General features: G+C 45.5%; 3 protein-coding genes across 4 annotated transcripts; all 3 read right to left on the bottom strand.

Annotated features, from left to right (window-relative positions):
- Positions 1–565: 565 nt before the first annotated feature.
- Positions 566–5535, bottom strand: SF3B6 (splicing factor 3b subunit 6). Its single transcript, XM_072331865.1, has 4 exons — positions 5403–5535; positions 5114–5232; positions 3620–3758; positions 566–3145 (listed from the first exon to the last, which is right to left on the bottom strand). The coding sequence occupies exons 1-4, from the start codon at positions 5430–5432 to the stop codon at positions 3056–3058; spliced, it is 378 nt and encodes a 125-aa protein (XP_072187966.1). The 5' UTR covers positions 5433–5535; the 3' UTR covers positions 566–3055.
- Positions 5536–5764: 229 nt separating this feature from the next.
- On the bottom strand, positions 5765–10303 carry TP53I3 (tumor protein p53 inducible protein 3). Its single transcript, XM_072332318.1, has 6 exons — positions 10140–10303; positions 8947–9089; positions 8113–8380; positions 7363–7575; positions 6498–6694; positions 5765–6133 (listed from the first exon to the last, which is right to left on the bottom strand). Exons 2-6 carry the CDS (start codon positions 9082–9084, stop codon positions 5942–5944), a joined length of 1008 nt encoding a protein of 335 aa, XP_072188419.1. The 5' UTR covers positions 9085–9089; positions 10140–10303; the 3' UTR covers positions 5765–5941.
- Positions 10304–11021: 718 nt separating this feature from the next.
- PFN4 (profilin family member 4) lies at positions 11022–14206 on the bottom strand. 2 transcript variants are annotated; one of them, XM_072332320.1, is made up of 5 exons: positions 14046–14206; positions 13785–13914; positions 13432–13569; positions 12929–13034; positions 11022–12132 (listed from the first exon to the last, which is right to left on the bottom strand). In XM_072332320.1, the coding sequence occupies exons 2-5, from the start codon at positions 13899–13901 to the stop codon at positions 12104–12106; spliced, it is 390 nt and encodes a 129-aa protein (XP_072188421.1). In that variant the 5' UTR covers positions 13902–13914; positions 14046–14206; the 3' UTR covers positions 11022–12103. The 2 variants fall into 2 exon arrangements, with proteins under 2 accessions (XP_072188421.1, XP_072188423.1); XM_072332322.1 differs by lacking the exon at positions 14046–14206 and having other exon boundaries at positions 11977–12132; positions 13785–14004.
- Positions 14207–14495: the final 289 nt, after the last annotated feature.

The raw sequence follows: 14495 nt of genomic DNA, 5'->3' as shown, positions 1-14495 counted from the left end.
GCTACAGGATTTTTTGAGGTGAGCATCTGAAACAGTTCTCTACTTTCTTGTGTGAGTTTCTGTCAGGAAAACACAGCTCTCATGGGAAGATGGACTGCAAAATCCAAATGCATAGTGAGGGCATTCCCCCTGGAGATGAGAGGATAAAAGAAGGACTGCCCATCTGACCCCAGCACAAGAGCTGGGGCATCGCTCTCCCTTTCCACTTCTGCTGGGTTTCTAACCCGTGAGCAGTGCATTCCTGCTGGGCTGTAAGAGCTGATCACAGCCCCGTCACCTCCATCCAAAGAGCTGCTACACACTCACCTTTCCCATTGCCCTCAGCTTTGTAACCCTGCCATTAGGAGTCCGTAAAACCCTTATAACAGCTGCTCGATGAAGCTCTCTCCCTCATCACTCTCTCCCTTCAGAGACCTTTGTTGGAAGCAGAGATTATTACATCTTTCCTGCCAAATTCATTAACATAAATAAATAAATAAATAAATGTGAAAGGAAAACTAATTGTGCTTTGTGATACTCAGGGAAATTAAGTCTTCAAGGAAATGTAATCTCTAGCTCTTCATTTGACTGCAAATGTGTTAATTTATTTAATTGTTATCATTGATCAACACAGTACATACCATTATTGCCACCATATAATGGATTGGGAAAAAATTGACTGTTGCCGCCTGTGTAATCAGATCTGCTCTTGTTACTGGTTTCTAAACAGGATAAATGGGGGAAAAAAATGACCTTCCAGGCTTAATTTCATGCCCTACTTCCTGAAAAATTAAATGGAAAGTGAGCACAAACAAAAAAAAAACCAGCACAGATGCAGACTGCGAGGCTGGTAACATCTGCCTTATTCGCTGCCCCTTCTGCCATTCGTATAACTGAACTCATTTCCTCATCCTTTGATATTACGTTTCAAACAAAATCTTGAGCAGACCTCATCAAAACAATCCTCCGGGCGTTCCATTTCCATTCCCTCTGTCTTGCAGGTACAAATTATGATTTCATTTTCCCCACGTAGAGGGAACATTGAAAGCCCCAAACAGACACTAGAAGGAAAAGTATGAGATGGAATATTTAATGAAAGGCAGCAGCTGAGCTCTCGGAGATATCAAAAGCTGCTGATCTTGAGGATTCATTGAAGGAATTTTTATTAATCTTATTACCCTACAGAATTGCTTTTTTAGATGTATTTTTTCAAGCAGCACCAAATCCTCATCAACACAGACACTACAGAGCAGGCAACATGCTGTCTGCTATTGACAGATGGGATGCGGTATTTGCAGATGATTTTAAACAAGGCCGACAGAACGGGTTCCCTTATTAGCACTTCAGTGGGTTATTACCAGCATTTATCATTATTTATTAAAGCATCAATCCAGTTCTTGTTACAGCCAAGAGCCATCTAAACGCCCAACAGCTCGTGTAAAGTGCATGTTCATGGGCCTCCCTCCAACCTTTACAAAGCTGTGCCAGGTCACACAGAAGTCTCCCATAAGATTTCTTTTATTTAAACATTTTAAGGCGAGATTTGCCTGAGCAGCTTAGATTTGTGGTAACCTGACAGGTCGGACCTCTTAACCAAGTTGACACAGAAGTAATCAATTAAGTATGAAGCAGATGAAACTGATCGCTGCCCCTTCGCATTTAAACACATGCACATCACAGATGCATTGGGTGGGGGAAGCAGAAGAGGGATGAGTAAGTCAGAAAGCCAACCACAGTGGCAGCAGGGATTTAGAACAAATGGCAGGATGGCTTATGTTGGCAGGGACCATCCAATGAATGCTGATACTTTGAGAAACAATAAAATCCACATTTATTTTCCCCCTTCTGGCTACTATAAGCTTTCTACTCCGCCTGAACTTTATTAGTCACATTTCAGGTTATCTTAAGTTACCACCATTATCAACCGCCTTGCTTTGGTCCTGTGTTCTCTACTTAATATTAAAGGCATTCACTTCATTCCTGTTGCTCTGACTTCAGTGCAAAGCTGGTACACTTCCAAACCTCTTCCAGCATCCTCAACCACCCAGCAATGAGAGCTGTTAGAGCAGGAGTATCTCACAGCAGCTCACCTGCTCTGGCCTTATCACTGGGAACAAGGTATCTTGACAGACATCACCTAAACAGTTGGATTATTACACATGGCCACTCACTTGCTATTTGTAGATGAATCTCCATTATAAATGTAGATTTAGCTTTGTTTCTAGCAAGCAGCAGCCTAACAGGCTTGTCTTGGTTTCAGCTGGAACAAAATTGATCTCTTCATAGCGTCTGGTATGATGCTGTGGTTTTGTTCTAGGAGAGAAACAAGCAGTGATAACACACTGATGTTTATAGTCACTGCTAAGCAGCATTATACAGAGCCAAAGCCCTTCTCGGTGAAGGACCCAAGGAGCTGGAAGGGAACAGAGCAAGGACAGCTGACAGAATCCAGCCTAAGGGATTTCCATACCCTGGAACATCATGCAGGTGGAGTTCTGAAGGGGTTGGGAGTTTATCTTGCTCTCTGCCGCTGCTCAGAGGGCTAGCTGGGCCTTGCTTGGCAGGTGGTAGACAACTGCTACATATACACGTATACAATATGCAAGTATGAAGAATCAAACCACACACAAACCACAAGTAAAAAAGCAGGGTCCTGTTTACTTGCATTTAACCCATTTTTAGAAGCAGCAAGTGAAATACAGAGAGAGTTCATACAAAGCCCTTGAAACCTCTTCTGCATCAGCTGGCTACCATGTTTCAAGTCAGCCCTGGAGGCTGGGAAGCAGCTGGTGAGAACTGCTTGATAAATGTGGTCCCATCTTACAAAGGCCTGCCCCAAACAGGACTGTGGTTACACAGCAATTACCCATCCAAGCCCTCACAACACAGGGAATGTCATGTCCCATCAGGGGATTTCATCTTCAAGCAGATGTTGTGATGTTTCACATCTATTCAGCTGATCTAAAGATTCAGTTTACAGCCTATTAAAAACAGTAAGTTATGTTTCAATGGGAAACCTCATTTAGTTTCAAAACGCAGCAGAAGGTCTGGAGAACAGTTATTCAAGAACATTGGTTTATTTTGGTGGGTCTGTATTTATTCCGTATTTTTCTTTGAGAAGTTTAAGCTGTTCTTCTTTCTTCTTTGTGTCCATCTTCTGGAATGCCTGTAAATTAAGGGAAAGAATAAAACGCATGAGGAGAAAAACTGCATCTTAAGGCATGTTATTTCCTATCAACTGCAACCAACTTCTCAGCGTCAATGACATTAACATCACATACAAACAGCACTGCTTAATTCTCAACCTCAGAGAAGCCCACCAGACTGTGGGCCTCATCAAGCAGGACATCAAAGATTTACAGACTTAATTCCTTTTAAACAAATCTCAAAGCCTGCTGTGACTGTTTGGCCCCTTCTACCTCTTCTCACCAGCAGCACGATCTCCACATCCTGAGTCCAAAGGCTGTGGTGATTTCTGCACGCGAATCACGCTGAAGATGAAATGTTAACCATTTATCCGATCCATTCCCTCTACAGCTTTGGAATTATTACTTAAAAACAATCCAACCATTTTCTCAAACTGATTTCTTTTTATGCTGAACATCTTCAAAAGGTAACAAAGGAAACCAAGTGCCCTTACCCTGTTTGCATTGTAGTACAAAACGACAAGGTATCTGTTGCACACGTTGAATCCTGACAGGTGATCACAAGCATTTTTGGCATCAAAGATGTCTTCATAGACTACATAGGCTGTTCCTCTTGTTTCTGGAGTGTTTCCACTGCAGAGCAAGTGTTAACAAGCATTAATATCAAACTCTATGAGAGAGCGAACAGGACTCTATAGATATTCAGCACTGACTGAGACAGAACACTGTTCTTAGCACAGTACAGATACACTGATGCAAGCTGGTTCAGCTGCACGACCATCACTTATCATCAGACAACCAATTCAATTTCCTTTGCCTGAAGAGCAGGAGACACGTCTGGGCACATCACACTAACCAGCCCTGAGAAATGACAGGGCTTACACAGCCACAGGATCTCAGCTAAAAGATGGTTACAGCCAAGTCAGGAATCACAAGAACCCTTTCTTAGGAGCCGACTTAGAAATGAACCCCAATAAACAACATCACACGTGTCCATGCCACAGTGCGTATGCAAACCAAAAGGACTAAAACTGCACAAAGGAGGAGAAGAATGACAAAGGGAGTTCACTACCAATACTAGGGGAAGAAATGATTGAGCACAGCCCTGCTGAAGACATCCAGAGGATACTGGTGGGTGACAGCTGCGCTCACAGCCCAGAAAGCCAAACTATACCCTGGGCTGCACAAAACGCAGCGTGGCCAGCAGAGCAAGGGAGGTGATCCTGCCTCTCTGCTCTGTACTGTGAGGCCTCACCTGGAGTGCTGCATCCAGACACGCAATGTCCAACCTACTCTTTTTCGTATCAGTTCTCTGCCAATTAGGGAAAATCCCACCTGTTTAGCCAAGCAAAAGAATTAAGCTCTCTCTCTCTCGTTCTTTCAACCCTTCCCCAAGCCCTTTTGTTGTTTTTTTCCCTGTATTAACAAGACCCCACCAGCTGCACGTTCCAATACAGCATGCAGGAGCACTCCCCAATACTCCCCTTCTGTTTGTGTTTACACAGAGAACTCACTGTGTTCCTTGCACTGAGCCATCACTTTTTATCACTACAGCACTGGCTGAATTGAGCAGTTTGATTTGGGGTACAGTTTGATCTTTATAGCTGTTATCATATCCACGCCCCACAGAATGGAAGTGATGAACGTGATGGATTCAATTCATTACCCAGCCCAGTCTAAGAGCAAAGGGAAACAGAGCAACATAACCAATAAGGGCACGTTCAGCTGTAAGCCAGTCAACAAGCTGAGAACTCAAGAGATGCCACAACTTATTCTGTCAACATCTGGATAAGGGCAGGATGAAGAAAAACCATATATCTACCTGTTTCTCCATTAGTTCTTCATCTAACACTCACTGAGCAGAAGTGGTTTCCTTCAAACCCAGCTCTGTATCTTTCCTTAAAGGACAGCTCATTTCAGATTTAAGTCCTTCTATTTCCCCACTTACCTCCACACAGACCAGGTTTAAGCTATTCCAACTGACTTACACTCTGATTTGCCGGATAGGCCCGTATTTCCCGAAAATATCATACATCTCCTCGGCGGTGATTTTATAAGGCAAGTTCCTGATGTAAAGGATCCGATTGACCTCTGGTGGCAGCCGAATCTGAAGCAGAAACAACAACGCGTTACGTTACACACAGAACTCGCTTCCAGCCTTAAGCACTACAGCCTACCTACCGCATCCCGGCCCTACTGCCCATCAGCTATAGACTTTACGTTAAGCTCGGCGCAGAAGGGCCTCCCCCCTCCTACACCCCTCCAAAGAGCACTCACGTTGGCTCGCTTGGCCGCTTGCATCGCCATGGCGCCGGGATAACGAGGGGCCTCGGGCCTGGGAGAGAAACAGCAGCCCGCAACAGGCCGCCACAGCGCGTAGCGGAAGACCCGGATGTTATCCCAGATTGCACCGCGCGCCCGCCCCCGGCCCCGCCCGCGGTCCTGCCCCCATTCCCGCCTCCCGTGGGCTGAGGGGAGCGGCGGCGGCCGCCATTTTGTTGAGGCGGGGCTGGCTTTGTGTTTTATGGGTTGTAGAAATCGTGCGGCTTGGAAAGCGGTGGGAAAACAGAACTGAGCCCAAAACTAGGAGTGGAGATGGATGTGTGGTGGTTTTCCCGTGTAAAGATGTCATACGCCGTATCCGCAGTGTGAATTTCTTTATTCACATATCCCGCAAGGCTTTCTTTTGGCCCTCATTTTTTGACGCCTTCCACAATAAATCATTTCCAATTTGGAAGCAGAAAGTGCAGAATCCCCGCTTTTAAGGCACCTGTAGTGCACCTGCATGTAGAGCAACTACAAAAGGGAGCCTTTCTTTAGGGTGATTTCACTGGCATTTCGATGACAATTTTGCCGATGTTCTTGTTTTCTTCCATTTTCCTGTGTGCCTCCACAATCTCATGCAGAGGGTAAACGCTGTCAACAAGTGGCTGGAGACGTGGGGAGGCTCCTCCGGAGAAATATGGCAGCACGTTTTCTATGAAGGCTTTCACCAGCTGCTCCTTATACTGGAGAAAGACAAAGAATTTTGCAGATCTCATTCACATTCACAGAACAGACTTAATCAAGTCATCAGATCACTTGGGTTTTATTACTTAGGACAAATCTTTAAGCTATGGCACTCATTAAGTATATTAAAAAGTCCCAGGTATGCGCAATGTATTCCTCTGATGCTCTAGCTACTGAAACAACGCGCTTCATAGAGGTAGAAAAAGGAAACGAATGTAATTTTGCACTGTTCTCTAAATTATGTAATAATAATTCAAGGTGGTATTCTCTTTTTCTGCTTTAGAGCTGGTATCAAAAGAAAACTCTCAAAATTGTCACATATTTTAAGGTGAAACTATATACACACTGATCATCATTACTTGCCTCCTTGTCTCGTGATCTTAATAGACTCGTATGGATGCTCCCTCTTTTGGCAAGCAACCTTGCAAGCAAATCTCCATGAACTTCACCTCCACTCAGTAGTCCATAAATAACCCACCGGCCATCAGTTCTTAAGCAGCTGAGATTCTTCTCCCAGTAAGAGCCACCAACACAATCTAAAATAATATCTACTCCAGAACCTGAAGTAGAAACAGAAAGAAAAAAAGAAACAGCAATATCATTGAGCTGTATTAAAGGTAGGATAACCTCAGGCAAGCAAAAGTAAAACACCATTCTCTCTTTAGGTACAGAGTTATTCTTGCAGGGCTTACTTAAAACCTGGAAAATGGGGAACTAGCACAATGGTAAAGAATCCTAGCATGAGGCACAAAACCAAATCATTACAGATACACACATACATACCCTGTCAGAAAGTATCTCAAATGCTTTAAAAAACCCTGTTTTTTCCTGGCTGTAAGAGAACAAAGTTTTGTGCACATATTCAAACAAGGATTTGCTCCTACACTTTGTTGTAGGTGCAACAATAATACTGTAACCATTTTTATGCTGCAGATGAGCATAAAGCCAAAGGGAGCGCATGAGCAAAACAGAGCCCAGATAACTAAGGAAAGATAGATTCTTGGCCTGAACAGGATGTTATGTTACCTGTAGTAACTCGCAAGTAGTAAAGCAGATTTGATACCACTGGATTCCCAGCCTCTTCAGCACCAAGGAGAGCATGAAGAAGATTGGCATGCTTCTTTTTGAAAAGATGATGGAAACTCCCAGTTGAAATTGAGTGCATGTGCACACGCTTTAGAAGATACAACCTATTTCTTAACTGTGTCTTTCACTCAGAGGTTTTTACCTTGGGTAAAGGCCAAGACCTTTTCGCTAAAGTCTTCATTCTTGTAGTTGAACCCTGCAGCTGCTCCAGCGTTTCGTGTTGCTTTGAGTTTCTCCTCAGTTCCTGCTGTCACAATGGGAATAGCATTTGCCAGTCTGACCAGCTGAATGGCTGCCACACCAACCCCGCTAGCTCCAGCATGGATCAACACTGTTTCCCCTTTCTGTATTTTACCTGAAGGAGGATGTAAAGGAAACAATTACCCTTTGGGCATTATCTGTGAAGTAAAATGTGATCAAAGTGGCAAAAACTGAATAGATAAAAATAGTGAAATCTTAAAGAGATGCCCCTATTCACCGGGTCCTATTTACAACCTCATGTCCTTTATTAAAGCAACAAACCCAGAATGAACACAACTCCCGGTGTGCAAACAGGACTCCATTTTACTGACTTCAGTAAACTGCTGCCAACAGAAAACACGCTCACTGAATGTTAATGTTGAGAAACTGGGCACTCAGCAGTGGAGAAATTCCTCAAGTTTTGGGTAACATTAAAGATTGGATCTCCTGGAGTCAGCAGATTATGGTGTGACGGGTCAGGATTTCAGAATGTGAGTTCTTCTGACCAGATAGGTAAAATGTGAATGGAGTGACAGCGAAAAGACTTTCTGAAGGCAAACAGCATTCAGATGGAGGCAACAATCGATGGATTTAATAGCAGAAGTGAAGGTGAGCTGTTTTGACAGGATAGATTCACAAGTACACCTCTCACCTACAAAATGCAGCAGCTGAAAAGCTGTTAACCAGGCCTCAGGAATGGCTGCAGCCTGAATAAAAGTCATATCTTTGGGAACTGGCATCAGGTGGCCTTCAGGTACTGTAACGTATTCAGCCTGGCCGCCTCCAGAGAGCAGAGCCATCACTGCATCACCAATCTTCCACCGCCCGGTGCAGCCAGGTCCAAGCCCAGCCACACTCCCAGCTGCTTCTAAGCCTAAAATATCACTTGATCCTTTGGGAGGAGGGTACTTCCCTCTCCTCTAAAACAAAACACAAGAGAGGGTAGGGAAGGAAAAGCCACACATCAGTGAGTGTAACAACCTGCGGTATTTTATTTGCATACTTCCTACCTACATGCATTTTATCCTGATTTTGGACTGGGCAAATGTTTCAGTAATTTAAGGACCTTTTGCAACACTTTTTCCTAAGTAAGTATATTTGATTCTTAAAACTGTGCAAGTATGATTTGTTGCAAGCTCCCTTTGTCCACACCGATCCATACTGGGGGTGGCTTTCTGTTCCTGATCATGGTTTTCTGCTCAAATTAGGGAATGGTCTGTGCATCCAGGAAGACCGGAGCTCTCATAGGCTTGAAAGACAGCTGTCTTCCCATATCTCCATGCATTGCAGGGACCAAAATAAAAGCATTCACCTACTCAATCTACGCCTCTGCTTTCAGCCCTGTGAGCATTTCCTTGGAAGAGCTGCCCATCCACATTTTCACCGGGGCCAATCACTCTTAACTCTTCTGATTTGTCAAGACTTCAAATGGGGACTTCAAAAGTTGGTGTTTTCAGGTGCATAAACCCACTTAACACACACGTACCTGGAGTAAATCAGCCCTATTCAGAGCACTGGCAGAGACCTTCACAAGAACTTCTCCTTCTCCTGGATGTGGTTTCATCACTTCTTTCACATAGAGATTTTCTGGGCCTCCTGGGCAATCAAAGTTGGCTGCCAGCATCTTCTCTAGAAACCAATAACGTCAAAGTCATCACTAATGCAGGCATACAGTGTAGGTGGGACATTTCTACAATCAGTACAGCTAAGTTCCTCTAACTCTGAAAGGCAGAGGCATGGGCTGGAGTGCAGATGGACAACACGAACTGTGAAGCAGCTTGAAGGTGAAACAGTTGCCTGAGGAAACGGTGAGTTAGCATGACTGAAAGATGCTTTGAAAACCTCCTGCTTATGTTCCTTGCCTCCTTGAGCAGGTGATTCCTGACTGCTGCATGCTAGATTCACTCCTGCAAAGGGTCCTACTATTGCAGAGCCTTGTAGGTAACACCTCACAGTTCTGCCACCAGCAGCCATTGAGGTGGGCTGAGATGTCAAGCCTGTTTCAATCAAACTGGAGGAATCATCCCTCTGGGTACCAGGTGGAAGCAGAAGAGGAAAGAATGGGAAAATCTGTGTTATTGCCTGTACTTTGCAGTACAGATCTGCTGCACAAACGTGCAGGATGCGCTGCAAGGTAAGTAGAGTTTCTACTTACCTCTTCAGGTAAGTAGAGTTGCGCGATAGGGCTGCATGCCCTCTGCAAAGTCAATTGCATTACGTTATCTGCACCCCTAAAGTGCTTACTTAAACACTGGTTTTAAGGCTGGAAACGTGGAATGATAAACACCTTAAAGCCAAGGGATGTAATTCCCCACAGGGTGGTGCTCTGTGGCTGCTTTACGGTGAGTTGAAAACTGCTACCAATTACTGGCATAAAATGTAACTTTAAGGCTTCTTGTTCTGAGACTGGCTGGTTTTTTGTTTTGTTTTCAGCTAAACCACTCAATCCAGTCTGACAACATTCATCTGTCAGCACAGAAATGTAATGGGGAGCCCCCCCTATACACGTTTCTCCCCTCTTAACCTGTTCCACTATAGGCAATTAAAAACCAGATGGTAAAGAAGTTTTCATCCCCCTTCCACCAAACCCATTTTTATGACTGCTCTGTTGCTGGAAGCAGGTCCACCAAAATAAGCATGCATATAGGTTTCAAAAAGCATAGCAAAGATAAAGAATACCTATATTGCTTTCAAATGCAGCACCTTCAAACGATCAGATCTGCCAGCGGTGGCCTGAAGCAACAGTTCAGGGGTGTGTGGTTCCTGGCCGAGGCTTGTAACCCACCTTTTCCTTTAAAGAGGAGTTGTGCAATGCGAACAGTCAGCTTTGCTTCCCTCCTCCCAGGCCCTGCCTTTGCAGTCAGCTGTTCCCCAGCAAGGCAAGGGGTGCGATCAGAAGAGGTCGTGTTTTACTTGGAGGGAAAGACCTGAACCGAGTCAGAAATATTAGCACATTTCACTGTTATTTCTTCCCACAGACCTGCTTTGTTCCATGGATTGAAGCAGAATCTGCTTTTCCATTTGACATCGATGTAGAGATTTCACGCACGCCCCCAGCGCGCAGGGAGGTTTGGTGCCTTTACCCTTCTGCTGCTCTTCATTGATTGGCCGGTTGTGCGCATTCAGAGCTTCCTGGGCAAAGCACTTCAGTGCTCTTTGGATTTCTGAGCTCTGAATAGCACAGACTGGATTTACTCACACTGTGTGAAGGGCGCATGAGCTGTGACAGCCCTTAATGATATAGATCTGTCTCTGGCTCCTGTGAGACTGCAGCCCTCAGAGCTTACTGGCTCATGTCCATCCGCCCACTGCACTTCTACCTGCTGGTTCAGCCACCTTATCTCACCTCTCAGCTGAGCTTTGCCATTTCCCACAGTGGGAGGTGCCTCAGATTATGCCTCTATCCACATCCCACCTGCCAGCTCCTGATTATGTGGGAGTTGTCAGGAAATAAAACTGCCATTTCAAAGTATTTAGATACAGTATCATTTTTCATGGCTGTCTGTGTGTGGGGTTATTCTGTGAGGCTTTTTTTCATATTGATTGATATTTTGGGATTTGGACACTTAAACATTTATTTGAAACTAAATATATATATATATATATATATAGCTAAAAAATTGTTTTAATCATAGAATTATAGAATAGCCTGGGTTGAAAAGGACCACAATGATCTTTGAGTTTCAACCCTCTGCTGTTTGCAGGGTTGCCAACCAGCAGCCCAGGCTGCCCAGAGCCATATCCAGTCTGGCCTTGAATGCCTCCAGGGATGGAGCATCCACAGCCTCCTTGGGCAACCTGTTCAGTGCGTCACCACCCTCTGTGTGAAAAAAATTCCTCCTAATATCTAACCTAAACTTCAGTTTAAAACCATTCCCCTTGTCCTATCACTATCCAAGAGCTATAAAATATTTGCTCCTGCAGATGAGAAGATCACAGGACCTGGTTTTCTTCAGCCTGTTCTTCACCTGGTGATACAGCCAGAGCCTCAGTTGTCTTCTGTACAGTTCAAGAACTGTGGAGATGTGGCACTGAGGGACAGGCTGGGATGGGTTGTGGTTGGACTAGATGATCTTAGTGGTCTTTTCCAACCTGATTGATTCTACTCCTGAGTCTTCACCAAACTTCACAACCCACTGCAGGTTAAAGTATATTGTATAGCAGTCAGTGACAGTGCAAACAGACGTGAAAAATGTGTTCTGTTTTTAATATTCAGAGGTGTACAGAGCAATCTGAAAGTCTGTTAATGTGGCAATTTCCTTAGCCCCCTGGGTCTGTGATGCTGTAGAGAAACACTACGAGTGAAGTTATTTTGCACAGGAAGATTCATAACCTTCTTATCTGGAAACAAACTAAAAGACAACATCCAAGAGACTAAGGAAAGCGTCTTAAGCCAAATCCTGTGGACATCACTCTAAACTCCGTTCAGAAGCTTGGATGACACGTGCACAGGGTGCTCCTCTGGGGAGCTGTGAACCTTCAGGAGTTCTTGAAAGAAAAACAGAAGGAAAGGGCCTCCACTTTGCAGCTGGAATGCAGGAAAACAGCAGGTGCTTTATAGGCTGGAATTGGACAATATGTCAGACTGGTTGTCCTGGTGAACAGTCCTTCCGAGCTTGATGGAGTTGGAGTTTTCTGCTGATTCAGCTCCCTTTCTCCCTTAAGTAATCTGCTATAAAAACACAAGGAGATAAATTCAGAAAGAAACAATCAACAACGATGAAAATCACACACACAACTGCTGTAATGGAAATGCTTCTTTCAAGTTCAAGCCCCCCCCCCCCTCAAATTTTATTTGAAGGAACAGACAGCAGTATTTCTAATTGCACAGTCAAATCCTAATGCCTATAAACATGTGGTATTTGTTCTACAAAATAAACAAAGTGTGAGATTTTAACCCCGAGTCTTTGAAACACTGAAACTGAGAGAGGAGAACGTAAGAGGAGTCCCACAAAGGGAACTCTGGCAGAAAATGGGCATTGTTGTTAGAGGTGATTTGTAGCTGTGAAAGAAAACATGAGAGGAAGCAGCTGAATTGATGCCTTCCGATCCATACAGACATAGAAGGAAAGTCTGAAACCTTTGGGGAAGCTCATGGTTCTCTGAGGAAGTGGAATGTGAATCAGAGCATCGAAGATGAAGCGCCTATGATGTGCATTAAGACACGGGCTCAGCATTAGTTGTATGGGGTCAAGGAAATGTGACTGCTGAGTTCTATTGTGTTTAAGAGTAACAAACAAAACACTTGTGCCACAAAGGCCAAGGCAAGAGACAGTTCTGCAACCTGTCTATACCCATGGAGGCTTTGGATCATGGTGGGATGTCTGGAGAGCAGTAACCCATGGCTGCAGTCAAGTTGCCAAGATGTTGAGGATTTGATGCTATGTCAGATACATTTCTGAAGCGAGAGCAGAGCCGGTCAATGGCTGCACTGACACGCAGGCATCAGGTACACCTGTTTGTCTTACCGAGTTTCTCCACAGCCTCCACACACACACTGGGATGCATGCCCGCTCTGTACGTCGCTATCAGGATGAAAGCATTCGTCTTCACCGCTATGAGGCCTCCATCTGCCTAGATAACAGACAGCTGGGACAGAGTTAGGCGCACGCATGTACATACTGCCTTCCAATTTACTACTCAGACATTCCCTTTGCGTGAGGGGGGGAAAAAAGACAAATACTCTCAAATCCTAAGGAAGGATGCAGACAGAACAGTAGCTGTGCATGTTTTGAAGACTGCTGCTCATTACAGCAGGTCACTCAGATGCTGTACTGCCCGCTGTTGCTCCCAATGATTAACGTACCATTGTACAGCAATGTCACCGAGTTCCCCCAACCTGCTGGGAAATGATACCAGGAGAAAGAAGGAAAGAAACACTTGGAAGCATTCATCTTAAGGCAACCAGGCAGTAAAAGAAGGAAACAGGAGGCTTCCAAGCTTCTCAGGACTGCCGTAGCTGTCAACATACATTTTTAAGATAGATGGAATGCTCATCTGCTCGGACACACTTATAGTGCTTCTGCTTGAAGTAGAGGCCTTCCTTCCTAACTTGCAGCAGGTTCTTGTAGAAAGCATAGATGAGGTTTATAGCGTTCTCTGGTGGCACCTGCGTGCAAACAGCACAGCGTTACGGACTGAAAATGCGTGTCTTCACAGCGATGGGCTGCTCTTCATCCACCCATTTACTTCCATAGGTCACTTAAAACAACGCTCTCTCTCTATATAGGGCTCTGTTAGTAGGGCTCTGTTAGCAAGTCCCCACTGCCTGCAGCTCCGCACTCCCCGCCCTCAGTCACCCCGCAGGTCGCTCCCATCTCTTACATGGAAGCCAGGGGTGGAAGCGCAGACTTCCCTCTCCTTGATGGCGATGGCGGCCGCGTTCTCCACGTGCTTTGTTCTGATGAGGCCTTCCTTCAGCAAAGCCCGAAGTTGGATCATTTCGCCTCCCGTTCTGCGAGAACAAACAGACGCATAAATAATGTTCGTCCTCTTTTAAACTGCAAACCAATGCTGCGTGGGGAATTTAGGAGTTTGGGCACAATTAACGCTAACCCTCAAGGGAAAACAACAAAAATCCCAAACCTAAGAGACCAGCAGAATAGACCAGCAGTAGAACGGCCCCCTTTGCAAGGCTGTCCAACCCCTCTGAAGTTACTTATTACGGCACTTCTGGGTTCCGTCCCTCACAGCCGCAGGAGCTGCCCGGCGGCCGCAACCGCAGCGCCGCGACGCGTCTCCATGGCAACTGCGCCCCAAGCGCCGCACTGCGCTGCCCACCGTGCGCCTCCTCGAGAGGCGGGCCGTGCTCGGCTCCCGATTGGCTCACTCGGCAAGGCGCTCCCATTTTGATTGGTGGAAAGGTCCTCCCGTTGCTACGGGCTGCCGGCAGCGTGCGCGGAGGGATCTGGCCGCTCTTCTGTCCCGCCTTGTCCCCTCCGGCCCGGCCGACAGCCGGTGTGTGCCTGCCCTGCGGACGGGGAGCCGGATCCTGTCCCGAGGGGTTCCTTCCCTCCTCTTCCGAGAGACCGGAGG

The sequence above is a fragment of the Excalfactoria chinensis genome, chromosome 3, assembly GCF_039878825.1.
Source record: "Excalfactoria chinensis isolate bCotChi1 chromosome 3, bCotChi1.hap2, whole genome shotgun sequence".
Lineage (NCBI taxonomy): Eukaryota > Metazoa > Chordata > Aves > Galliformes > Phasianidae > Excalfactoria > Excalfactoria chinensis.
This window is presented reverse-complemented; position numbering and strand designations above follow the sequence as displayed.